The sequence below is a fragment of the Rutilus rutilus genome (genome assembly GCF_951802725.1).
Source record: "Rutilus rutilus genome assembly, chromosome: 3".
NCBI classification, from domain to species: Eukaryota; Metazoa; Chordata; class Actinopteri; order Cypriniformes; family Leuciscidae; genus Rutilus; species Rutilus rutilus.
In genome coordinates this window covers 48,439,612-48,466,342 of record NC_140211.1, presented here as the reverse complement: position 1 = coordinate 48,466,342, position 26,731 = coordinate 48,439,612, and the positions used below count along the sequence as shown (strand labels likewise).

At 39.4% G+C, this 26,731-nt stretch overlaps 1 protein-coding gene across 1 annotated transcript in view; it reads left to right on the top strand.

Annotated features, from left to right (window-relative positions):
* Positions 1–23,707, top strand: part of LOC311287472 (uncharacterized protein) — a 35,054-nt gene extending 11,347 nt beyond the window's left edge. Inside the window, exons 7-14 of the mRNA XM_084404338.1 lie at positions 9,258–9,797; positions 11,763–11,837; positions 14,440–15,092; positions 15,891–15,986; positions 16,745–16,978; positions 17,488–17,635; positions 22,652–22,678; positions 22,802–23,707. Coding sequence (XP_084260464.1) covers positions 9,258–9,797; positions 11,763–11,837; positions 14,440–15,092; positions 15,891–15,986; positions 16,745–16,978; positions 17,488–17,635; positions 22,652–22,678; positions 22,802–23,355 — 2,327 coding nt within the window. The 3' untranslated portion in view covers positions 23,356–23,707. The remainder of the gene's footprint in view (positions 1–9,257; positions 9,798–11,762; positions 11,838–14,439; positions 15,093–15,890; positions 15,987–16,744; positions 16,979–17,487; positions 17,636–22,651; positions 22,679–22,801) is intronic.
* Positions 23,708–26,731: the final 3,024 nt, after the last annotated feature.

The window sequence follows — 26,731 nt, the reverse complement described above, 5'->3', positions numbered from 1 at the left end:
ATTTTTTGGGGGTTTGGGGGGCCCAGCGCGGGGGGGGGAGTGGCCCCCGGGGACCAAACGAAATTTTTCCGTAGAAGTCTAGTGGGGCTACATGCCCACCAAATTTCATGTTCCCCGGTGTTTCGGTGTCCCTGGTATCGTTGACGAAAAATTTACAGGGGCCCCAGCGCGGGGGGGGGGAAGTGGCCTCCGGGGACCAAACGAAATTTTTCCGTAAAAGTCTAGTAGACCAACATACCATAAAAATGTCTTCATCCTCGGTGCCACGGTTCAGGTAGTTATTTAGGAAAAACTGCATTTTTTTGGGTTTGGGGGGGCCCAGCGCGGGGGGGGGGAGTGGCCCCCGGGGACCAAACGAAATTTTTCCGTAGAAGTCTAGTGGGGCTACATGCCCACCAAATTTCATGTTCCCCGGTGCTTCGGTGTCCCTGGTATCGTTGACGAAAAATTTACGGGGGCCCCAGCGCGGGGGGGGGAAGTGGCCCCCGGGGACCAAACGAAATTTTTCCGTAAAAGTCTAGTAGACCAACATACCATAAAAATTTCTTCATCCTCGGTGCCACGGTTCAGGTAGTTATTTAGGAAAAACTGCATTTTTTTGGGTTTGGGGGGGCCCAGCGCGGGGGGGAGTGGCCCCCGGGGACCAAACAAAATTTTTCCTTAGAAGTCTAGTGGGGCTACATGCCCACCAAATTTCATGTTCCCCGGTGTTTCGGTGTCCCTGGTATGGTTGACGAAAAATTTACGGGGGCCCCAGCGCGGGGGGGGGGAAGTGGCCCCCGGGGACCAAACTAAATTTTTCCGTGAAAGTCTAGTAGACCAACATACCATAAAAATTTCTTCATCCTCGGTGCCACGGTTCAGGTAGTTATTTAGGAAAAACTGCATTTTTTTGGGTTTGGGGGGGCCCAGCGCGGGGGGGGGGAGTGGCCCCCGGGGACCAAACGAAATTTTTCCGTAGAAGTCTAGTGGGGCTACATGCCCACCAAATTTCATGTTCCCCGGTGCTTCGGTGTCCCTGGTATCGTTGACGAAAAATTTACGGGGGCCCCAGCTAGGGGGGGGAAGTGGCCCCCGGGGACCAAACGAAATTTTTCCGTAAAAGTCTAGTAGACCAACATACCATAAAAATTTCTTCATCCTCGGTGCCACGGTTCAGGTAGTTATTTAGGAAAAACTGCATTTTTTTGGGTTTGGGGGGGCCCAGCGCGGGGGGGGAGTGGCCCCCGGGGACCAAACTAAATTTTTCCTTAGAAGTCTAGTGGGGCTACATGCCCACCAAATTTCATGTTCCCCGGTGTTTCGGTGTCCCTGGTATGGTTGACGAAAAATTTACGGGGGCCCCAGCGCGGGGGGGGGAAGTGGCCCCCGGGGACCAAATGAAATTTTTCCGTAAAAGTCTAGTAGACCAACATACCACAAAAATTTCTTCATCCTCGGTGCCACGGTTCAGGTAGTTATTTAGGAAAAACTGCATTTTTTGGGGTTTGGGGGGGCCCAGCGCGGGGGGGGAGTGGCCCCCGGGGACCAAACGAAATTTTTCCTTAGAAGTCTAGTGGGGCTACATGCCCACCAAATTTCATGTTCCCCGGTGTTTCGGTGTCCCTGGTATCGTTGACGAAAAATTTAAGGGGGCCCCAGCGCGGGGGGGGAAGTGGCCCCCGGGGACCAAACGAAATTTTTCCGTAAAAGTCTAGTAGACCAACATACCATAAAAATTTCTTCATCCTCGGTGCCACGGTTCAGGTAGTTATTTAGGAAAAACTGCATTTTTTGGGGTTTGGGGGGGCCCAGCGCGGGGGGGGAGTGGCCCCCAGGGACCAAACGAAATTTTTCCTTAGAAGTCTAGTGGGGCTACATGCCCACCAAATTTCATGTTCCCCGGTGTTTCGGTGTCCCTGGTATCGTTGACGAAAAATTTAAGGGGGCCCCAGCGCGGGGGGGGAAGTGGCCCCCGGGGACCAAACGAAATTTTTCCGTAAAAGTCTAGTAGACCAACATACCATAAAAATTTATTCATCCTCGGTGCCACGGTTCAGGTAGTTATTTAGGAAAAACTGCATTTTTTTGGGTTTGGGGGGGCCCAGCGCGGGGGGGGAGTGGCCCCCGGGGACCAAACGAAATTTTTCCTTAGAAGTCTAGTGGGGCTACATGCCCACCAAATTTCATGTTCCCCGGTGTTTCGGTGTCCCTGGTATCGTTGACGAAAAATTTAAGGGGGCCCCAGCGCGGGGGGGGGAGTGGCCCCCGGGGACCAAATGAAATTTTTCCGTAAAAGTCTAGTAGACCAACATACCATAAAAATGTCTTCATCCTCGGTGCCACGGTTCAGGTAGTTATTTAGGAAAAACTGCATTTTTTGGGGTTTGGGGGGGCCCAGCGCGGGGGGGGAGTGGCCCCCGGGGACCAAACGAAATTTTTCCTTAGAAGTCTAGTGGGGCTACATGCCCACCAAATTTCATGTTCCCCGGTGCTTCGGTGTCCCTGGTATCGTTGACGAAAAATTCAGTAAGGTGACGAAAAAAAAAAAAAAAAAAAACTTTGACAATCCCTATATGACCGCTTTCGCTAGCTACGCTAGCGGCGGTCATAATAACAGATTTCACAGGTCATCATGATCAATATCGGTTCCCATTATACCCAGCTAACAAAACAAGTCACGCTCTCATTTCTAATTAATTCAGTTTTATTTAGGCCAGTCAATGAAATCCTTTGCAGTGTAAAATGAAGGGCGTCTCAACAGCTACAAAAGCCGCATCCTTGATATCAAGAACACCAGGGACGTGCATAGTGTTCCTCAGGGGCAGGGGCTCAAATGTAAAAAGGGGCATATATATATGCTCCCTTTTACATTTTACATTACCGTTTTTTCTGTATTTTTGATCAAATAAATGCAACCTCGATAAGCATTTATTTGATCAAAAATACAGAAAAAACGGTAATATTGTGAAATATTACAACAATTAAAACATTTCTATTTTAATATAGGCTACTTATAACCTTTGATACTTTTTCAGGATTCTAAGTTTAAAAAGTAAAAAAAAAAGAACAGCATTTATTTAAAGTAGAAATCTTTTTTACCAATATACACAACGTTAAAAAGTTTGGGGTCAATCATTTTCTTTCTTACTTTTTTTAATTTTTTTATAAATTAATACTTTTATTCAGCAAGGATTTGTTAAATTGATAAGAAGTGATAGTAAAGACTAAAGACTAAAGATAGTAAAAATTCCTATTTTAATTAAATACTGTTCTTTTTTACTTTTTAATGTCAATGAATCCTGAAAAAAGTATTACAGGTTCAAAAAAAACTAGGTATGCACCGATACCACCGATACCGAAAACTGATACCTGTATTTTCACAGCATTTCTAATTTTTAAATGTATTAGAAGATAAACCAAAAGAATATAAATCATATTAGTTGGCTTAATTTGTTCATCAAATATATATTTCCTTCAGTTATTTTCATGCTTAATTAAGCTTGCTAAAATGCATTGTATGAGCTTCTGTTACTTTCACTGTTCATTCTATTGCTCTATCATATTTTATCTTTCATTTAATAGCACATCACATACTTAGAGCGGCTCCAGAAGGGTTCTGTGCTGAGGATTGGGTCAGTGGTACAAATGTTTAGACACCAGTGAAATATCAATTCTTTATGCCAATTTTGATACTACAAAAACTATACCAGCCTAATTAATGTGAATTTAAAACATTATTAAAGACAAGTAAACAGTCAGTAATCAAATTTGTTTACTGGGATACTCGCCAAGACGTGCGTTTTTACATAAACTTGTGTGAATTCGTCCGTACAAGCGCAAGACGTGAAAGACTATTCAATTCAGTATTCGCGTGCTGTCTATCAAGACGTTGGTTTTCGGAGTGGTCGCTTTGGATGTTTCGTTCATGAAACTTCTTGACCCTCTGTTGTCAGTGTTTCTTGTGTCTGCACACAAACACTGTTTACATGCTGCCTGGAATCGGTTGTTGGTATCGGAGCATTTTTACTAGTACCAGTACATGAGCTCAGTATCGGGCCGATACCGATACTGATACCGTTCGGGTACCGTAGGGTTTCGGTGCATCCCTAAAAAAACATTAAAGCTACAGTATGCAATTTTTTGCGCCGCTAGGGGTCGCTTAACCTCTTACAATAACAAAGGTGTATGTTGATGATGCATAAGCGGAATTATGGAACTTGCCCGTCATGCTGAAGGATCTAATAATGTTTATGGATGAGTGAATACATTGATGTTTTTAACATGACTGTGGTATGAACTATGAAGCAGGTCGCGATTGCTAAGGACATTTCATTCTACCGAACTAACTTACCCACAAGTGCTGAATAATACTCACACAGGTCAGTTTATTAGACAAATGAAACTTGTGAGGTAACGCAGCGCTGTTTCACATGGTCTACACTATCATACTAAACTGCATTTGAGTGTGTTGAAAGTTATAATGTTATTCTATGTGTTAGCTTATCTGTATGAGACTAGCAGTAAGCTACATCAACATTAGAATAACATACTGATCATATTCTAACATTTCATCATGTTGAGCTATATAACATTGATTAGTTTTATGTACATTTGTGTACATACTGAAAATTCAGCTTTGCATCACAGAAATAAATTATATTTTAAAGTATATTAAAATAGAAAACCATTATTTAAAAAATTGTATACATTTTTCTGTATTTCTGGGGAAAATTTTTTTAATGTGTCCAAATTTATGACCGGTACTGTACTTACTACTAGCCTACTATTGCTGCATAATTATCAAAAATGTTAAAATAATAACATCCTTTCACGTCACCATTCGCTTGTTTTTGTCAGACACTTCACATAATAGGACTGTAGGTAGGCTGGGCTTCATTTAACCAACAATGGTAGTTTGATCAATTGTAAACGGTGTATCAACATACATAGACTAAATACAAGTGACTTGAATACTACTTACCATTAATGCGACTTTTGGTGCTGGTTTTGTGCAGTGCTTTGTAGTCAATTAACATCCATTGTTTCAACGACGCAGATTCAGATCGCTTCATAAATGTAAATTCGTCTGTACATGTAATTTTCAAAGGACTTACACTTCACATTGTCCAATACAATTTGAACTTGTTGTGCCAGATGATGATTGGTCAGTGTATTATACATGAAAAACAGGCATCAATGAATTATGAAATATTAAAAAATATTTAATACGTGGATTTTTAATTGAATCGACATACTACCGTTGATTATTGAAAAAAAAAGTTAAAAAATTGTTTAGTTTATTTTTTTAGTGCATTTTCTAATGTTTAGTGCATTTTCGTTTTAAAACGCATAACTTTAGCTACGGTTACGCCTGCCATCCACACACACTACTCCGGGGTTGTAGGCGTAGACAGTAAAAGAAATGGACACAGCGACCCTATTGGATTCAACGGAGAAAAGTGAAGTCAATTAGAAGCACTCACTTCCTGATGGTTGAGCGTACTGCGCAGACTCAAACTGAGCTTGACGACGTAGATGTGACGTGAGCAACCTGTCTGTCTTCTAGTAGCTGTGTCAAGAGAAATCTGAATCATTCCCTTCCGAAACTTGCAGAGACGGAGAGTGTGAGTAGGAGGTGTCCATGAGCTAGGAGCAGGAGCAACTTTTGCTAAGTATTCTGATTAATTATTTTGTCATTTTGCCTCCACGTCCCCCCGATTGCCTGCAAGCTTCTCCTCCTGTCCATACGGTAATTTCTCTACTGTGCGACAGTGAGTCGCGTGGTTATGACGCAATCGTTAGCCTATTTTTACAAAAACTGCTTCTATGGGGCCATAACGTAAGATACAAGGTAATGGAGCCTTTTATACATTTTCGTGTTTCTTTAGAAATAAATAATGGACAAATGGAGTCTTTAAACGCCTCAGATGTAAAGTTATTCGCTGTCAAAGTGACGCCAAAATGAATGGGAGTCAATGGAATGCTAACAGCAGGTGAGGGTCTGCTAATCAATGGCGGCCCCTGGGGAAGCTTCAGTTTTTTCTGAAACATTACCCCCTTGGTTGTAGACCCTCGAAAACGGAGACTCACCACTTCAGTCAAGTCTGAAGCAAGATGAGCAAGATACACGCAAATGACGCAACCCATAGCAACGCGTTATGGCAACGACACCTCAGACTGACAGATATGTAAAAATAAACGTGAATTTAGGCTACTTTAGTTTTGTACACGTTTTCATGGGAATTATAATCAAATGCATTTTGTTTTTTTGACCACAATATTATCATTGATATTTGTTTGAGAGGGGCACTTTTGATTCATTTTGAAAAAGGGCAGGGGCTCGAGCACCCAAAACACAGCGCAGGATAATGTTACAACCAAACGGCTGTCGACGCCTGATAAGGAACATTCTCCCAGACGTTCCAACAACATATTGGTTCTCCTGCAGACGTGTAATAATCTTCGGAAGCATACTACCATTTCTCTGTTCACGCTCCACTTCTTCTGTCAGTGAATTTAATGCTCGTATCATCTCTGCCGCCGCCATGTTGATGTTTCCTTCAAACAACTCAAAATATGTAACATAGCCTGTTTACCTGTTGCCGAGCCCTGCCTTGATGCAGTGATTGACAGGGCGGGACGGGCACGTGATCGGCTCAGAATGCACTTTCAAATTGCACATTGAATTTTGCTACATTCATTGCGGAACACTTCGCAATCGCAAGTGTCTTAACTGTGAGTGTGAGTGTGAGTGTGAGTATGATAATTTTGCTACAGTTTTTGCTTGAAGATGTTAAACATTTTCATTTTCATTTTGCAACTTATAAAGCGTTAAAATATGTATCAATTTACATATTAAAACTAGTGTATAAAATGGCAAATGTAAATTATATCACTTAATTTTCATTTAATTTTGCACCAAACGTTGCACAAATGTAATGGAAAATGTAAATTTAAATACAGAAATGCATTGTAATTTTACATATTGCATTGTCATTTTGCATATTAAATTTCAAATTGAATATTGCTACTCATATGCTTCCATACTGCAGCGACCCCCCCCCCCCCCCAGTATGCTTTGAGAACCACTGACGTAGAACGAGAACGAAAGAAGATCGCTTTAGAGCGCTTATTGATGCAAACGACTAACCTTGTGCACACGGCTGCTTAGAATAATTTTTAGAATACTTTTTTTCTTGATTTACCCTGGAAGAATGTATAAGTGAAATGTGACAGTATGGGGCACAAAGTATTGTTACAAATATTTTAGCTAAAATAATGTTTTAATAATGTCTAAGTTGATACTTGTTCAAAACAATCAGTTTAGCAAAGTTTGTACTATTTTCTGTTTATTTTGATAAATAAAAGTTACTTTTATTTTATATAAATAAAAGTTCTTTTATTTTGATAAATAAAATAAAAAACGAAAAATTTAAATTCATTTAAAAATAAAAATATATATATTTTAAAAATACAGAAATATAATTATTTAAAAAAATAGCCTAAATATTCTGAAAGTATTGAAGGAGATCCCATAATAATTTAATATAGATTTACAGTAGTAACAATAAATTATATTTTATTATATGATATGATTCATTTTAAATATGATGGTTTAATTATAAATATGGTGATTCTCTCTAAGATGGACACCCAACTTAATAGTATTCTTTCCTAATATTAATAACATTATGATATTTACTATCTGAATCTAACCATGTCATGTCAACAAATGGACAAGTCAGCCAGCTATTTATTATCATGTTAATTATTGCGCCTTTAGCCCAAACAGCAGGGGCACCTTTTACCCCAGATACTTCTTCCGTTATTGAAAAATTCTTGCTGAAAATCATTAAAAAGTCCTGTTCAAAATATATTCAATAATTTTAGTGATTCTCATTTGGTACTTAAATCTACAACGTTTTAAAAAAACATCAAATATTAGATCAAAATAGCACAGAATCAACTTTGACGGCCGTGATCGCAACAAGGATCAGCCAAATTTCCACGTGCATATTGAAAAGTGGATGTTTTGGAAAGTGTTTGTGCCATCTAGTGGTTCAGCGGAAAATAAAATCAAAGGTGCCTTTTATCACGGTGTGCCTTTAGCCCCATTCTACCCTATAATCGTTCGCAACCCTTACAACCAAGTAACTCTTCTTCAAGCAATGGAAGAGGCCTGTGGAGAAGTTGAGCCACGAGAATGACAAGGATGGATCTTTGGACATGTAAAAATATAGGCTATGCTGTGATGTTGATGAAATACTCCGGCCAGATGTAAATAAGAGGCAAGAGAAATAAAGATTCAATGATTTTATTATTTTTCTGGGCAAAAACTAATTAACCCTTGAAAGTGTTGCCATTCATTGCTACATATTCGGGTCTTTAGCAACCCGGATCTATATCTAGCATGGATGGATCTCTGCCTGTCGTGATATTATAAAAGTATTCTGGTATTAGAGTAACAATTACAGAAGATTAAAATAAAGCACTTTTTTTTTACCTTTTGGAGCTTGGAAGGGTCCAGTTTCAACAGTTGTTTTATACCATCATCACTGTCCTCGTCAGAGCTCTTTTCCCAGTACATTTGGCATCTGGCTCAAATTTGCGATCTCAAACATATTCTCAAAACTATCATTTTCAGAATCTTCAAAAGCAATATTTTGATCAGCTTCTTCACCAGATCCACCATACAAGTGACAGTGATACTAATATTTGATTGTGTTTAGTACTTGCTCTGCAGTTTAGTACTAGCACTGATCCATTTCAAGTTTTCCTGTTCTTTTGTTTGCTTCCTGTGGTAAGTATGAGTGAAACGTCACTTCATTATTGTGTATCAGACATTGCCACCTTGTGGAATAAAGGTGAAATGCAATTATTCAATCATCTAAGATTCAATTATTGTTGTGCAGAAAAAAATATATACTTACATTGTTACACACACACAAAAAAAAGAGAAAATAATAACAATTATATATATATATATATATATAGAGAGAGAGAGAGAGAGAGAGAGAGAGAGAGAGAGAGAGAGAGAGAGAGAGAATTTTAAAAAAAAAACAATGAGGAGGAGGGTAGTGAATGATGTCACGAGTCACTAAAAACCCGAGGTATGCATCGAAGGGTTAAAGAACTTTGAAGAACATGAGAGTTGAAAAACATGTCATTTATGATAATTTATGTATTTGTGGATCTATAGCTGAATCAAATCAACTGAAACACTTCTGTGTGTCTATTTTTGTGTTCAATACACATGATTTTGGTTTTCTCTGTAGGTGAGGTGATCTTGGATCCTGCCACAGCTCAGCGTGATCTTTGTCTTTCCGAGGACGGAAGGCAGGTGCACTATGAAGAGCATCGCAAGAGCTCCACGCATTCCGACACGCCGCGACGCTTCAGCCCAGCACTGTTTGTCCTGGCACGCGAGGGTCTTTCCACCGGAAGACACTACTGGGAGGTAGACATGGGACATAAGACAGCCTGGACCGTAGGAGTAGCCCGGGGGTCGGCACGACGCAAAGGAGAGATCCGTCTCAGTCCAGAGGGCGGCTTCTGGTGTTTATGGCTGAAAAACGGAGAAGTGAAAGCCCTTGCTGGACACAGAGTTCCACTCCATATCACCACTCTGCCTCAGAAGTTGGGCATCTTTCTGGACTATGAAGCTGGCCAGGTGTCCTTCTATGACGTCAAGATGCGCTCTCATCTCTACACGTTTAGCGATGCTTTCACTGAGAGTGTCTACCCTATCTTCAGCCCTTGCATCAACCAGGACGGAAAGAACCCAGAAGCAATGGTCATCACCGCCATCAAACACAGCTGAGACAGCATACTCACTTCAGGGCCTTTATCATGGGTTTCAGGGTTGGACAGAATACATTGCTTATTTTCACAAGAATGAAGACTTTCCTGGACAAATAATACACTTTTTTCTTTTTTTTATAAGAGTCCACTTTGTAAATTTAGGCAGAGGAGTGTGATCTTAGAGCACATGCATTTTGTGTAAAAAGACTGTACGTTACTTTTCAAAGATGCATAAAAACAACAAGTTACAAAAAACAAAAATACTAAATATACTTCAAAAGTTTCAGGTCAGTAAACAGTCTTATTTCTCAAGGACACATTCAATTAAACCAAATATTGTAATATCAGTTCTGAATGTAAATATTACAAAATATTTCTATTTCAAATAAATGTTGTTATTTTGAACGTTCTATTGATCAGTGAATCCTGAAAAAACAGTTTCCACAAAAATTTAAAGTTTCAACATTGATAATAAGAAATGTTTCTTGAGCAACAATTCAGCATATTAGAATGGTTTCTGAAGATTCATGTGACACTGAAGACTGGAGTAATGGTTTTGACTTTGACATCACAGGAATAAATTACACTTTAAAATATTAAAATACATTTTTTTATAAATGTAATATTATTTCACAATATTAAAGTTTTTACTGTATTTTTCCTCAAATCAATGCAGCTTGGTGAGCATTAGAAACTTCAAAACATTAAAAACATTGAAAAAAAAACATAAAAAATAAATAAATTCTTACTTACCCCAAACTGTTCTTAGGTTCATGTTTGGTTCCATGGCTATGTGACCATTCCACTTTTGAATAGTTATTAATTGTAGTAACTTGCTACAATCCAGATTATATCCGAAATGTTTACACATCTAGATTTGTTTTACTTTAAAATGGATGGATAATATTACAATTTACATAAGCTAAATGGAGAATATATCAACTTTATAGATCAGATCACTTGTATTTTCCTGTGTTAATCTTTATAACGGGGTGTCATAATGTTTGGATACAAGTTTTCTATGAGTTTTCCAGAACTTTTGAATAAAATGAATTAATAACATTCATTTGTCATGTCTTTAACTAATAGATAGTAGTTATACATTCACTATGTGAATCAGAGTGATGTAGAAGTATTCACTATGAAGCGTACACTGGTTACCTACCTAAGAAAACAGATTTCTTTTGTCTTGTTTTAAAGCTTGTTGTTTTGCAGAACATCACAGTTATAGATGAAAAGAGTAAGGCCTGTAGTGAGGGAGTACGTGTTATTTAAGGAAAGTATAATTATATTTTTAGAATGACAATTTTTTTCAAACCCAGTCTGTGGGGTAAAACGCCCCCAGGAGGCATCGCTTCCCACTTTCATAATTACTGTAGTTGCCATGGTCTGAACAACACATCTTTTGTTATTCCATCAACTGTAATCTAACTAGGAGGTTGAATAAAAATATTTGGACTTAATGTGTTTTAAATTTTATGGGACATTTCTTTTAAAAACAAAACTTACTTAAGCTGGACTGCTGTGACGCTATTTTCTTCAGGAAACAAACTTTTTTTTGCACTATTTTCCTGTTATCTCTGTAAAGCTGCTTTGAAACAATCTGTATTGTAAAAAGCGCTATATAAATAAACGTGACTTGACTTAATTCAAAAATTACCTCAAGTTAGGATCATCTAGCTTTTTAGCTAGCCAGTTAGCATCAGCTAACAATATTTTACACAAAGGTAAATGTTATATGTAAATGCTGTAAAACATCTAGACACAACTTTTGTTTAACAAAAAACATTACACAGTCCTTAAGGGGGGGTCCTTTCACCCACTCTACCCTAATTGCTAAACAAGACAAAAAACTACGGACAGTGAATGGTTAATATTTCCTGAGGCTAGAAGAGATCCCATGTAGTCTACGGTGTAAAAGTGAAACTGGGCTAAGGGGGAGGGGTAAGGGGGGATATTTCAGGGTAACGGGCTGTCAGCTGTGCCGCATGTCACTGCTGTCCAGTCCAGGGCGGTCATTGTGGTCAGTGGCATTCAGCTGCAACAGACAGCCGGTGAGTCTCCTCTAAAAACACTGTGACTCTTCAAGTCAAAAATGCTTGGATGAATGAAGATGATTGAGGAAACTGCATGTTCTGCATGTCATTTCAGCAAATACATAGCCAAGATGTATAGAAAAGGACACATTTGCTAATGAAAGCATGCTAAAATCAACTTGGAACTCTTCCAACTACTAATAATGAATAATAATTGATCTGCAAAAATGTGTTTGATAAACAGCTATTAAAAACTATAGACAAAATGGTGATATAGATCCAAAATTGCATGCAGGTGTTGTTTATGAGATAGGACCAGAAGCAAGAGTCTGGGAAGCCTAGTATTTTTGGAGTGATGATAATCTTCTATGAATAGCCAGGCTTTACAAATTCCTGAGGTCTTTCTGTGTCAAAGACCACTGCATGTTGCTAAGAGCAAAAGCCAACAGCCGGATTGCTAATCAAATCCAAATGACTCTGTATATTTAGCACACAGCATAGCTGTCAATAATGCCACCGAGTCAGTTTAAAAAAGACTGGTAATTTATCTGTTTGTGCTAGTTTTGTTCTAGTTTTATAGGATGACATTTCAACAGTTTAAAGTCAATGTGAGTTCAAAATTGATTATTACTGTGAGTTTCTTAATAATACACATTCCTGGTCTTAATGTCCACCATTCATCATCAACGCTATTCCATGGCAATCTTTGTAATGCTCTGAAACGACTTTCCTTTTCATCTGATTTAATAGGCATATCTAAGTTTTAGGGTATATGTAATGCAACCTTTCTAAAATCTTAGCAAATAATGAAAAAGTAATGAAAATAATTGTTTTCCATTGAAATATGTGACCCTGGACCACAAAACATGGGTACATTTTTTTAAATTGAGATTTATACATCATCTGAAAGCTGAATAAATAAGCTTTCCATTGATGTATGGTTTGTTAGGATAGTACAATATTTGTAGCCTGGAAATCCAGACCTAAATCTGAAAGATTAATGGTCTGACATCGACTAATGAAAATCGGGCAGCTCGAGGGACGGCACCGGTCGGCAAAACAGCAAAAACGCCCTTCTTGCAAAGGAATGATTCGAGCGCCGTCTTCTGTTCCTCTTTTAGATAAAAAGCCAAGTCTAACTCGTTCATTGTAGCGGCCAAAGCCGTTTCAAACATCCATAGCCATCTTGCAATGTTTACTAATGACTTCGACGTCACAGCGCTGTCGTCATCTGTTTAGCTCGCCTCTGGTCCACCTATATCAGATAACCCGATGTGATTGGTGCAGCTCGGATACAAGGGCATATTTAATGAGCATCATCACTCGACACCAGAGTAACTCGCTGAGCAAATTCAACTTGTGCTCTCGCGAGAACTCTGGATTTCCAGGGAACAATATTTGGTCAAGATACAATTATTTGAAAATCTGGAATCTGAGTGTCATAATTCCTGTCTTGTGTTCCCCTTGTCTTGTGTGGACTTTTTGTCATTTCCTGTCCTCTGCCATGTTTTGTAGTCCTTTGTAGTTTTTCTTGTTTATTAGTCTTCCCAGGTGTTTCTGATTAACCACGCCCCCTTGTTATCTTGTTTGCCTATGTATTTAAGCACTGTGTCTAGTTCAGTCTTTGTGAGTTCTTGATGTTGTATGTTGGTTGTTCCCCAGTCATGTTCCCTAGTCTGAGTCTGAATTTGTCAAGTTTTGAATTTATTTAATAAAAGACTACTGCATGTGGATCCTGCTTCCTCCTATGTTTCAACTGCATCGTTACACTGAGGGTGCAAAAAAATCGAAACATTGAAAAAATCACCTTTAAAGTTGTCCATTTATGTTCGCGACTATGCTGCATTCACTCACAAAAATAAATGTTTTATATATTTACAGTAGGAAATTAAAAAATATATCTTCATGGAATATGATATTTACTTAATATCCTAATGATTTTTGGCATAAAAGAAAAATCCATAATTTTGACCCGCACAATGTATTGTTGGCTATTGCCGCAAATATACCCGTGCGACTTGTGGCTGGTTTTGTGATCCCGGGTCACATCTGTTAAGATTAGCTCTCTAGAGCATGACATTTGCATTTAGGTCCTGATCCATTCTGCTACAGAATGTTTTTCTCATAAAACACATTACATTATGGAAGTAAAATGGGCTGTGAATGGTATTTCATGTTGACTTTAATAATCTAAGACTCTTTAAGATGCTATTAACTTTGTAACCTGTATGATGAAAACATAATACAATACACTTTCTCAGATGCGGCCGGTCTAATGATGGACAAAACATATCTCCTACATCACTGGTCCAAAAACTCCATTTAAGCTTGATTCTGATAAAATGTTAATAATATAACAACATGTGCAAGTGCCTGATCATATAAAAAGCCACAACACAGCGCTTAATTATTAAAAAAATTCAGTTTTTCCCCTTCAAAAGTAGTCAGCCCGACAGTGACGGTATATAAACTTCAAAAAGCTTATTGGTTCAGGGAAAACAATATTGACAAGTTTAGAGAGAAGTTGTCTCTATTTCTATCCATTTTAAAGTTTCTTTTGATCAAAGTTGGAAGACTACAGCTTTTTTGAGGGCACATGCTTCTCCTTCTGTCTCTATAGGAATGGCATCTCCCACCAGCATGTTAGCCGAGGAGCAGGTGCACTGTTCCATCTGTCTGGATGTGTTTACAAACCCTGTCTCCATCCCTTGTGGACACAACTTCTGCATGGCCTGCATCGGCAGCTACTGGAAGTCCAGTGCCCTCTTTATGTGTCCGATGTGCAAAAAGACATTCTTCAAGCAGCCCGACATCAGCATCAACACAGTGCTGAGGGAAATCGCTGATAAATTTAAGGCAATGAAATCCAATCCAGTCGCGGACTTTCAGAAGACAATGCAGCTGGACCCAGGAATCAGGACCCATGAGGAGCTCCCTACAGAAATGCCTGAACTGATTCCTCCTAATGGACCGTGGGCCCAGGAGGTGTCCTGCGACGTGTGCACTGGGCCTCAGCGACGGGCGGTGAAGTCCTGCTTGGTTTGTTTAACGTCTTACTGTGAGGAGCATCTGAAGACGCACACTGCCCGCTTTACCAAACACAAGCTGATCGAACCTGTGCAGAACCTTGAGGACCGTATGTGTAAGAAGCACGAGAGGTTGCTGGAGCTGTTCTGTAAGAAGGATCAGACCATTGTGTGTGTGCTGTGCACTGAGATGGACCACAGGGCACATTACACTGTTCCTGTCGAACGAGAGTGGACAGAGAAAAAGGTAAAAGTGCCACTTCTCATTGGTAAAGGGCCAATTCTATTGTTTTGTCCACTATAAATAACGAACAACTGGATCATGACAGTGAAACGCTTCGATTTACTAAAAATATTGCAGTGGACTGGAAAGGAAGCTACACACTCTGTATGTCACTGATAAGCATGATAAACACTGCAATACCCATCATGCTCATAAATGCTACAATTATTCCAGTGCTGGCACACCTCTACACAAACCCACATTTCTCTCAACATAGGGGAAAAAGCAGTATTCGAGTAAAAAATAAATTGTCAGAAAACAGATTAGAAGTTTACTTATTTGAAAAAGTAAACATTGCTTTACTCATTACTTGTTACTAGCTGAATAAAGAAATCAGATCATGTAAATAATGGATGGCCAACTTCAGTCCTGCAGGGCCACTATCCTACAGAGTTTAGCTCCAACCCTAATCAAACACACCTGAACAAGCTAACCAATGTCTTCAGGATTAAGAAAGCTACAGGGTTGCTAATGTTAGCGAATGTGTGATTTTGTAGCATTAGTATACAAAAGCAGTAATATTTCCTAAAAAAGTAAATACATAAAAAAAGATTAATTCTATTGTACAATTTTGCAGTATTTTATGGAAATAAATGGCTTAATAACCAAAATGAATTGGAAAAATACTTCAGGAACCAAGGATGCTTCACTTTGTAATTGTGCTTTACAAGGATTTACTAGGATATAGATAGACTACGTCACTAAAAAGAGCTATACCAGAGCAGGTTTAAAAAGTTTAACACAATATATTGTGATTGACAGGCCTTGTTGAGGAAAACTGAAACTGAAGTTCAGCAGATGATTCAGGAACGACTGAAGAAAGTTGATGATATCAAACACTCCATAGAGTTGAACAAAGTAAGTTTAAGTGTGTGTGTATGTATGTCTATCAGATTAGTTTCAGATTAGTTAACATGGGCAGATGCTATAGCCTAATCCACAGAGATCCTCGGGCTGGTGTGACTTAAAGGTACACTTTGCAACTTTTGCAACTAGTGGTTGATGCTTAAAACTGCAAGTTACCCGCAAGGAACATTGGCTGCATCCAAAATTGTATACTTCCCTAGTATATAGTTGGTGAAAACAGTATGCGACAAGAGTAGTATGTGCAAATTCACAGTGCTCATTAAAGAGTATGCAAAAAGTACCCAGAGGTTCCGAAGTGTGCATATGATGGGCACTTTACTATCCATGAGGCCACGGGAGAGGATTTGTGAATGGCAGTGATGAGAGACAACTGACGCTGGTAGGTCATTTGATTATGACAACATGGTGAATGTAGTACGTCCGGATTACATCCATTCTACACATATTCGTACTATATAGCACATACAGTACATTATAGCACACGCGCAGTAATTAATTACTTATAATAAATTACATAATAAATTACAGCCAACTATTCAGCGCAAATAAATATGATGGTTTGAGGTAAAGCTGTCAGTGTAGCAGGGTCGTAACCACCATAGACAATGAGGGGGACAATTCACGATGATGTCAAATCAATACACAACACCCCCCAATAATTAGAAATGTCCAAATTCCCCCCAATATTTGAATGCTGCTCTTTTTATTTATGTTTGAACTGATTAGTGTGTATCTCCTCCCAAACACAGAGCAGCACTCAGAGAGAAATTGAGGACAGCATGCAGGTATTCTCGGATCTGATCCGAGCAGTCCAGAAGGTCCAGGCCGAGCTGGTGCTGGACATCGAGGAGAAACAGAAGAAGACAGAGAGCTGGGCCAACAAACAAATACAAGAACTGGAGCAGGAAATAGATGTTCTGAAACTGAGAAACACAGAGTTAGGGTATCTCTCACACACTGAAGACCACATTCACTTCCTGCAGGTGAAGCATTTTTACCCTATCATTTTTTTCATGTAATCTGTTCTTAATTTTTACTAATGTAAAAAGTCTTCACTGTCAGTTTTGTTGATGTGGATTATTTGATTCAAATTTAAGAATGATTAAACAAATCTAGAGACCCATGACTATTTAAAAACTCATAAGCAACTTGCATACTTGTACAGTGCTAAAAATGACCTCCAATGTGTTTTGTGATCAATGATGGCAACAAACATTCAAAGGTTTAGTTTAGATATACAAAGATGGCACACTCATATTACTTATGAATGGGAGAAACTGCAGTGCCCAATATGGTGTAATAAGTCCCACCTTCTAAATAAAAGAGCCAATTGCTGATTAGTAAAGTCATTGCATTACTGCAGCTGCCATTAGAAGCTCCGGATGCTACCGGAATATTGCAAAAATGGACGGCGAGTGAACAGGGAATTTTCTGCTAATCTTTGTTGTATGCCACACAGCTTATTTAAAATGTCCACTGTCTTCTCCTCCAGAACTTTACATCATTAATGGCTCATCCAAACACTAAAGACTGGTCTGAGACCTATGTGCATGCGGATCAGTGTGTTGGTACCACCAGAAAAGCAGTGCTCAAACTAGAAGATACACTTACAGAAGAAGTAGACAAACTTGTAGAAATGGGTAAGAACTTAACTGTTACAGTATTTTACTAATACACATCACTCTTCTTCTGCCCCTATACTTTATATTCACCTCAACAAGTGGCACAGTTTTAAGGCAGATTGGCTGTAACCATGAAGAATTAACTCTCTTCCTTAGGTCTACCTAAAGGTCTTCCTGCCCTTGTGAAGTAGTGCATACTTGTATAGAGTGGTGCAGGTATGAAGTCACTTTGAAGGCCAACTAGCAGTCAGCATCACACTGGTTCCCTTGACAAAAACCCAATAGGATTTCCCCATAGGCTTTTGGATTATTGCAAAAAAACAAGCTTTGTGATCAACAAAAGTTTATGATACTTACACGTTTTGTCCATCAAGATAATTTTCCCAGATGTACCCAATGTGGTAACACTTTATAATAACGTTAATTTGTAAGTCATTTATAAATGGTTTGTTAATGATGAACTAATCATTTACAAAACATTCATAAATTAGCAAGTGATATACTAACATTTTATGTTTTGTAAATTCCGTTACGAGTCATTTACAAGTGATTAGTAAATGATTAACTAATAATTTACGAAACATGACTATGCATTTATAAATGATTAATAAGTGATATGTTCATTATGTTATGTATGTTTTGTAGATTCAGTTATAAGTCATTTACATTTGATTAGTTAATGATTAACTAATCATTTACAAAACATGAATATACGTTTCATGAATGTTTAATAAATTGTTACTTTTTTTGTATGTTTTGCTCACATCAGGTGCACAGTGGTTAAAGACTCCATGTGTTTCAGAGAAGACAGCTGTCTATACCCTCACCAGTCAGCACTTACACTGCAGTACACACTACAGTGTACAACACCTGTTATAGATGTGTAAACGCATGAATAAATCATTTACAACACTCTCTGCATCCCCTAATCTAGTGTAAACTATTCATCACTTGTAAATGTGTTACACATCATTCGTAGATAAGATTCGTTGATCTTATGCCTTACTGATTCTTGAAGTGTTAATCTACGAATGATGTGTAACACATTTACAAGTGATGAATAGTTTACACTTTAGATTAGGGGATGCAGAAAGTGTTGTAAATGATTTATTCATGCGTTTACACATCATTGTGTTGAACACTGTTACTTACCTGTTACAAATGATCTGTACGTGTATACAAGGCATTTACAACACATTCTGCACCCTCTAATTGCTACATACATAAAAAAAAATAATAAAAATTTTTTTATTAAACATTTATGAAACGCATATTCATGTTTTGTAAATGATTAGTTAATAATTAACTAATCAATTGTAAATTACTTATAACTGAATCTACAAAACATACATACAATAATTAACATATCACTTATTAAGCATTTATGAACGCATAGTCATGTTTCGTAAATAATTCGTTAATCATTTACTAATCACTTGTAAATGACTTGTAACGGAATTTACAAAACATACATAAAATGTTAGTATATCACTTGCTAATCATTTATGAATGTTTTGTAAATGATTAGTTCATCATTAACTAACCACTTATAAATGACTTACAACTGAACGTTATTATAAAGTGTTACCACATTTTCCCAGAATGTTTGAGTTAGAATAGTTTATTAGAGCATGATTATAAAGATAACAAGGCTGTAAAAGCAGACTGAGCTGACCTGTTCGCCGTGATGACGTTTAATCTCCCTGACAGCCTCTGTAGTCCCATTTAGCCACTTGTTAGCAACTGCCTTTTTAAAGACACATAACACCTTCAAAAAAATCACACTTGGGGTAATACTGATATTTATGTCAGTATTACAGTATTTGTCAGTATTTATTTTTTAAGACTGACTTTTATGTCGTAGAATAAAACGCGAAAGTGTCTTGAGGTATATAAGGAAGTGCGTTGAGACCACTCAACGAACAGGTTCCTCTTCAAAGCGTAGGCGTGTGTTTCTACGCGTCTCGAAGAGCAGTGTTTTTCAACCCTGCTCCTGAAGCACCCCCAACACTGCACATTTTCTTTGTCTCCCTAAACAAACACACCTGATTCAACTCATCAGCTCATTAGAAGAAACTCCAGGACCTGAAATCGGTGTGTCAGAAAGAGGAGACTTTCAAAATGTGCAGTGTTGGGGGTCATCCAGGACAGGGTTGAGAAACACTGTCGTAGAGGTTGCTCTCGCCGAAGTGATAGATGGTGGTGATCTCCCAGCAAGCCATACTGCTAGCAACTCATGGCAGTGGATATGCCAGTGCAGCCGAGGTCCTGTCCAGGAGCCCGATGCTGCATGCCCATAGCACATGGCACCCCAGCTGGTGGTGGAGGCATCTGTTGAGACAACAACATCCCTGGACACTTGTTATAGGGTAACTCATGCCCATAGAAATGCAAGGTCTGACCACGGGCTGAAGGTTTGGCGACAGGCTAGGGAGATTGCCACCCGGTGCGTGCCGCGTTGCCATACCCATCTAGGGACTCGGTTGTGAAGCCAGAGCTGAAGCAGTCTCATATGAAGCAACCCGAGTGGCGTGCCTGCAGCTGCGGATGATATATGTTCCAGGAGCCTCTGAAAAAGTTTCAATGGGGCCGAATTCAAGCAGTTCAACACCAAGTGAACATGTTCCTCTGAGAGTCCTCTGACCGAGTCCAACTGCACACAGAGAAAAGAGATTCTCTGCAAGGGGAGAGTTTGCTCTTTTCCCAGTTGACCCAAAGCCCCAGATGGCTGAGGTGCTGGAGCACCAGGTCCCTGTGTTTGCACAACTGCTCTAGCGAGTGGGCCAGTAGGAGCCAGTTGTGGAGATAGACGAAAATTTGAACGCTGTGTTCTCTCATAGGAACAAGGGCCGCCTCCACGACTTTCGTGAAGACACGAGGCAACAGGGACAGCCCGAAGGGGAGGACTTTGAACTGATATGCTCGATCCTCGAACGCAAAGCACAGGAACGATCTGTGTTGAGGGAGAATCGAGACATGAAAGGATGCATCCTTCAGGTAAAAAAAAAACAATCTTGGGGTTGAATGCATCCAAAAATGTGTCTCTGTGTCAATATTTTAAACGGGAGCTGATGCAGCGATCGACGTCTGATCCTCCTCCGGAGCCCTCACAGCAATCTCACCCAGAAGCTCCACAGCTTGAGGAGTGGGGGGCCTACGGAGATGTACTCGCTGGGAGAGCTCCACTGTGATCCTCTGGTCACCCTGTGTATACACCGAAGTAGCCCTCTGCTAGGCAGAATAACTAGATCGGAGCATAGCAGAGGGGACTTCACCTCATTTGAGGTACTCGAGTCTTGCAACACGGCGATGGTCATCTTCCCGCAATGGGTACATGACTCGTCCACAAAAGCACCTCAGCGTGCTTTAAGCCCAGACATGTGAGGCAGCGATCGTGACTGTCAGACGGAGCCAGGAAACGACCACATCCAGAAACACGGGTGGAATGACATCTTTAAAAAAACAACAACAATGTCACACCCTTGCTTGCTCTTTTAGGGAAAACAAGCTCTATAGATTATTGAAAGTCTAGTGTGCACAGAAACTCTTTTAGTTCAACAGCAATGAATGCTGAGAAAATGCTCTTTTAGAGTGCAATGTCCCTTTAAATGGCGGCCACCGCTGCAGCGGTGTGTCACACCAGCATTCTCTGGAGAGCTTCTTCCAGGTTCGTAGAACACTCGTACCAGTGATTGCAGAGCAGAATCGACGAAACGCTTGGCTGTGAAAGTTGAATGTACGATGCAAGCGCGCTTCCTTGCAAATCTCGCTTGCCAATGTGTATTGGCTAGTTTAGTTTACACTCGAGGGTGATTGGGATCTTGGGCAAGATCCCAATTCGTCAGTTCAGTTCGGACGTAACGTCGAACATGAATGAGGTAATACTGTATATGCCCATATATCCCCATCAATAGGGAATCTGTTTTCTCTGTCATGGTTTTAAATAATCCTAGACTTAGTCTAGTCTAGAGTTTAATATCTCTTGGAGGAAGATCAGAGCTTTTTCAGGACTAAATTGAGGCTTAAATTTAACCTACCAAGAGGCAGGTTTAACTTCTGATTAATGTTGTGTTTCAAAAAAGATACATGGATTACTTGGACTAAGGATAAATACAAACATGCACGCAAGCATGCACACACACACTAGAGTTTATACCTCGCCAAATGATTTCAGATATTTCAAAGGTACTTATAGCCAACAACAACAAAATAGCAAAAGAACAAAAACCCAAAACGACACTGACCAAGCAAGTAACTATAGTAAACAATAGGTTAAAAACGACAAATTATTTCCATGTTTTTTGCGACAAAATTACGTTTTATTATATACGGAAAGCATACTCTCTTTCTCCCGCTCTCTCTCTCACTCAAACGCACACACATACAGCAGGGACACACACTCGCACAGAAACATATTGTAAGCGCTACTCTGACGATTTTATCAGTAAAATAGTTTAGCAATTTAAAAGCTACAAGTTTCGCTATAAGTAGAGATGCTGCTGCCGAACACTTTTGAGAGACACACAGATTCAGGTAGATTCATCTCTCTCTCTCTCTCTCTCTCTCTCTCTCTCTCTCTCTCTCTCTCTCTCTCTCTCTAATAACTGCATTAGTCTGCTATAAGAAATTACAAATGTCTTGAAATACATCATCTGAACAATTTAGATTGTTTTCTCTAACAATTAGAGGTGTGGTAAACGTAGTAGGCTACAGGATAAGCTGAAAGTGTTAATAATCTTTTGTTGTGCTTTAAAGTACACTTTTTATGTGTTGACTAACAAACAAATGCACAAACAGATTATTATTCAATGTTATATTTAATGTATGTATATTTTAAACATATTTTCAATGTATCAAATTGCAACTTCATCATTAAATATATTGTAATTGTGCAAATATATGACATGACATAAAAGGTTTTTCTGGAGTTCTAATAAAGTAAAATAATGATCAAAACCTCTCAAGTACACTCCAACCTATAAAACAATTACTTTATTTATTTATTAATTTATTTATTTTTGTCATCTTAAACAGAGCTGAGGAGAGTTCAGAAGTACTCAGGTAATGTTTCCTTGTTCATTTAATCGGTCATATATCACTAGACCACTTTGCATTCAAGTGGGTTTATCTCTGCCTGGTCTGTTTGATAATCTACTCATGTCTCTGTTGTATGTCCCCGTGAAGTGGATGTAACCTTTGATCCGGACACGGCTAACCCGTGGCTGCAGCTATCCGAGGACAGGCGTCAGATGCGTCATCTCGGAGCATGGCAGGACCTGCCCGATACACCAGAGCGCTTTGATACGGTGGTTATTGCACTCGGCCGTGAAGGATTGTCCTCCGGACGACGTTACTGGGAAGTTCAGGTGGGCGAGAAGGACGACTGGTACCTAGGTGTCGCCCGGGCATCTGTTAACCGAAAAGGGAGGATTTCGGTGAGTACGGCTCACGGTTATTGGGCTTTAGCTATGAGAAAAGGACGAGAATATCGTGCTTCTTCCTCTCCACCCCTCCTGCTTTCCATCGAGCCCAAGCTGAAGAGAGTGGGTGTATATGTGGACTACGAAGAAGGACAGTTGTCATTCTATGATGTACAAAACAAAAGTCACATCTACACCTTTGTGGATTCGTTTAAAGAGAAACTCTTCCCGTTCTTCTACCTCTACTGCTGCGATAAGGCCTCTGACACTATGATGATCTGTCCCATGCAAGAGACGTCTCATACTAAACAGTGCTGAAACATAAGCTCCACAATGACTTGGTCTGGTGACATGACGTGCAGTACTGCTGTTTCTATCCTGTTACTATGTCTGTTTGAGAACTGCTTTCTTTGCCTTTATTTCCTGACTGTTATATGGATATTTCTACAAAAAAGTAATCAGTTTTATTGCATGGCCAATTATGACAAAGAACCAAAGCATACAAAACAAATTAATAAGTATAATCCATGTTTACACATTTTTACTTATGCATTATGTGTATGATTGAATAACTGAATGTTGAAATAAACATGTAAATCAGTGTAAGTGTATTTATTAGACTTATTTTCACATATCAAACTATTAAAATACCACTGCAAGCTTCACCATTATTTTTTGTTAGTGTGTTATTGGAAAATGGTGTACAATATTAAAAGCATCTTAATTAAAATATACATTTTTGATATAACTTTTGGCCAGCCTTTTGGGAAATTTGTTTACATTTTTACTGTTTACATGGACTTCATTCAAATTAAAAACACATTGCAAAAAAATATTTCGAAGCAGTAAATACTATTGAATTTTTTTCTACTTAAAAAAAACATTCATACTTAATTCAGTGTGTTACTTGAAATTGTAATTTATGAGTGAAAATTGTTTTTACACCAATTAGTTTTTCCTGTTTAGGGGACAGGCAATATAGACTGCTAAACTAATATGACCAACCTTGGCAGGGGCGGATCTAGAAAATTATTTATAAGGTGGCAAAGGGGTAGCAACAGATGAGCAAGAGCTCATGCAAAGTTATTGTGAATTTATGGCCTGACATACACATTTATGTACATGAATATGCAAAAAACAGTTACATCCAAAACCCCCAACAGATTCTAAATATTTCTGAGCTTGTATCATTACACAAAAAAAAAACCCGAATAAAATTACTGTATATTCCAGGTTAATAACTGCATTACTTTCACAGCAATTAAACAGTATGACTTGTCTTGTATCTAACTGCACTCACAGACATTTCTTGTAAAATCTACAGTCGTCACATAGAGTTGCAGAGGAGGATGAAAGAGTTGAGAAAACTGATCTCTTGCCACTTCAAGAAACTTTATTTAAGTATATGCCTGTGTATGGACTAATTACATGCTTGATTAGTGATATTAAAGTGTACTTTATTTGTGTTACAAGAACATTACAAATTCATTACGAGTGTCTTCAAAACATACACAAAATATACCATAAGTATATTTATACTTTTATATAAGTATATATATTTTTATTTTTGCCTTTAATTAGGATAGAACAGTTGCTAGACAAGAAGTGAGGTGGGATCAGGAAAGGTCCATGACCCAGGACTCGAACTCCAGTCTCCCGAAGCACAACAGCGCTACATGTCGGCGCACTTGCCCACGAGGCTATTGGCACTGACTACAAGTATATACTACAAATTGCACACTTTGTAAACTTTATAAAAGCTTTCCAGGTTTTTGGTGAAGATGAGAACAACAATGTAGTCAAAAGTGGTGATGATGCATCTTAACCAGAAGAGGATGAAGAGGCGGGTGAAGAAGTGGAGTTTGTTGATGTGACATCACTTCTGAATGAAGATGATGGCTTTGAGTTCTAGCTCCCAAAGCACTATTGCTGTGCTTGTCACCTGCTTAACCTAATAGCTACTGTTGATGGGTGTTTGGTGTTTTAAGCCCCCAATGGCGCCTTGCAGGCAGCGAGGGGATGGGTAGGTTTAAGGTTGAGGGTAGGGTTAGCTGCCTCTAAGGAGCCATTGGGGGCTTAAAACACCATCGAGCCTGTTGATGCCATGAAAGCAACATCCAATGAGGCATACAATAAAATGTACCGTTCAACATTTGGAAAATGTAATGCACTTTGGAACAAATGTGGAAGATCCACACTTGTAGCTGAAACTGTTGAAGATGTTAGCTTCTTCCAGCTGTTGCACCCGAATCCAACCAGGTAGAACTCCTTGTTCATGGCAGTAGAAAGACTGCTGAGAATCATCAAAGACAAGGGTGAGGGGGCCAACATTGTCATCTGCACAGACTTAAAGGTTCCAGTGTAAGTAATAATTGTGCATGGCTTATGTGATCATAATTTAACAAAATGTCTTGAATGACTTTAAAACTGTCCATGTGTTTCCCCACCCTTTCTTTTGCATTACCGGTATCAGAACTTCAACTTATAATTGGTCCATTTTAATTTTAAAGACCCTTATTCCTAGTCTGCGATAGTGTAGAGCTGTTTGAAGCTGCACTGAAACTGCAATTTGGACCTTCAAACCGTTGATACCCGCTGATGTCCACTATATGGAGAAAAATCCTGGAATGTTTTACTCAAAAACCTTAATTTCTTTGTGACTGAAGAAAGACACAGACATGAACATCTTGGATGACATGGGGGCGAGTAAATTATCAGGAAATTGTAATTCTGAAGTGAACTACTCCTTTAAGTGGGCACACATTCATGCTCTCACTCACACACCCACCCTACGTTGCAGGCCTGATGTTTTCCAGAATGCATTTTACTGCGATATGATAATGCCGTGGCTTCGGCTCACATGAGCGGCTGTCTTGCTCTCTCACGCTGCAACAGAGGAACTCGGAGCGCTACACCAGGTTTCCGAGCTCAGAGCCCTCCCTTGGACAGCACGCTAAATACGCATAACCTTTACTTTATCTGATTATATGTAAGTGTGAACTCGTGAAATAATTTGTTGAGATCTGCCAAAGAAACAGTCATGATGAATATCCGATTTGTATGGAGGCATCTGATGACCAAACTAAATTGGAATTTGCGAATGAATAAAACATCAAGCGAGTCCGGAGCAATGTTCACAAAGCACATTTTAGTGAAAAGTATCAGTAGCTGAAAGCAAACCGCACTCAGACCACCACCTGAGATAGACATCAGCGGAGGGGGCGGTTTGGGGGGGGGGTGTGTGTGTGTTCTAAAGCCCCCTTCCCCAGCAAAGCTTTTACCTCCTTGTTCCATAACTGGAGCCTGCTCGGCACCTATCACAGTAGACAAGACCCATTGAGATATATTTGGCAGTAGTTTTCATGATGCTAAAAAATCTACTAAGGGAACTACTTAGTACTACTACTTCTGGTGTTATTCGAGCGACCAATTCGGTGCCCTGAAGCGGTGAACCAGCAGGGGACAACCAAACTGATTGCTCTGAAACCCTCCTCAGAGTGCGAGCATCCCAGCCCTGCAATGTTTCCGTGCAGACACTGAGACTAGAACTCGCTGGAGACCGCTGTGGCCAAAAGCACACAAGGTGGCAGGGAAGGCAGAACAGCCCCCTGTGGGCGCTGAAGGGAAATGGGGACCGTACAATGAGATGTTGACCACTTCCCCCCAGAAGGGACTGCCCTCAGAGGACTGGCAC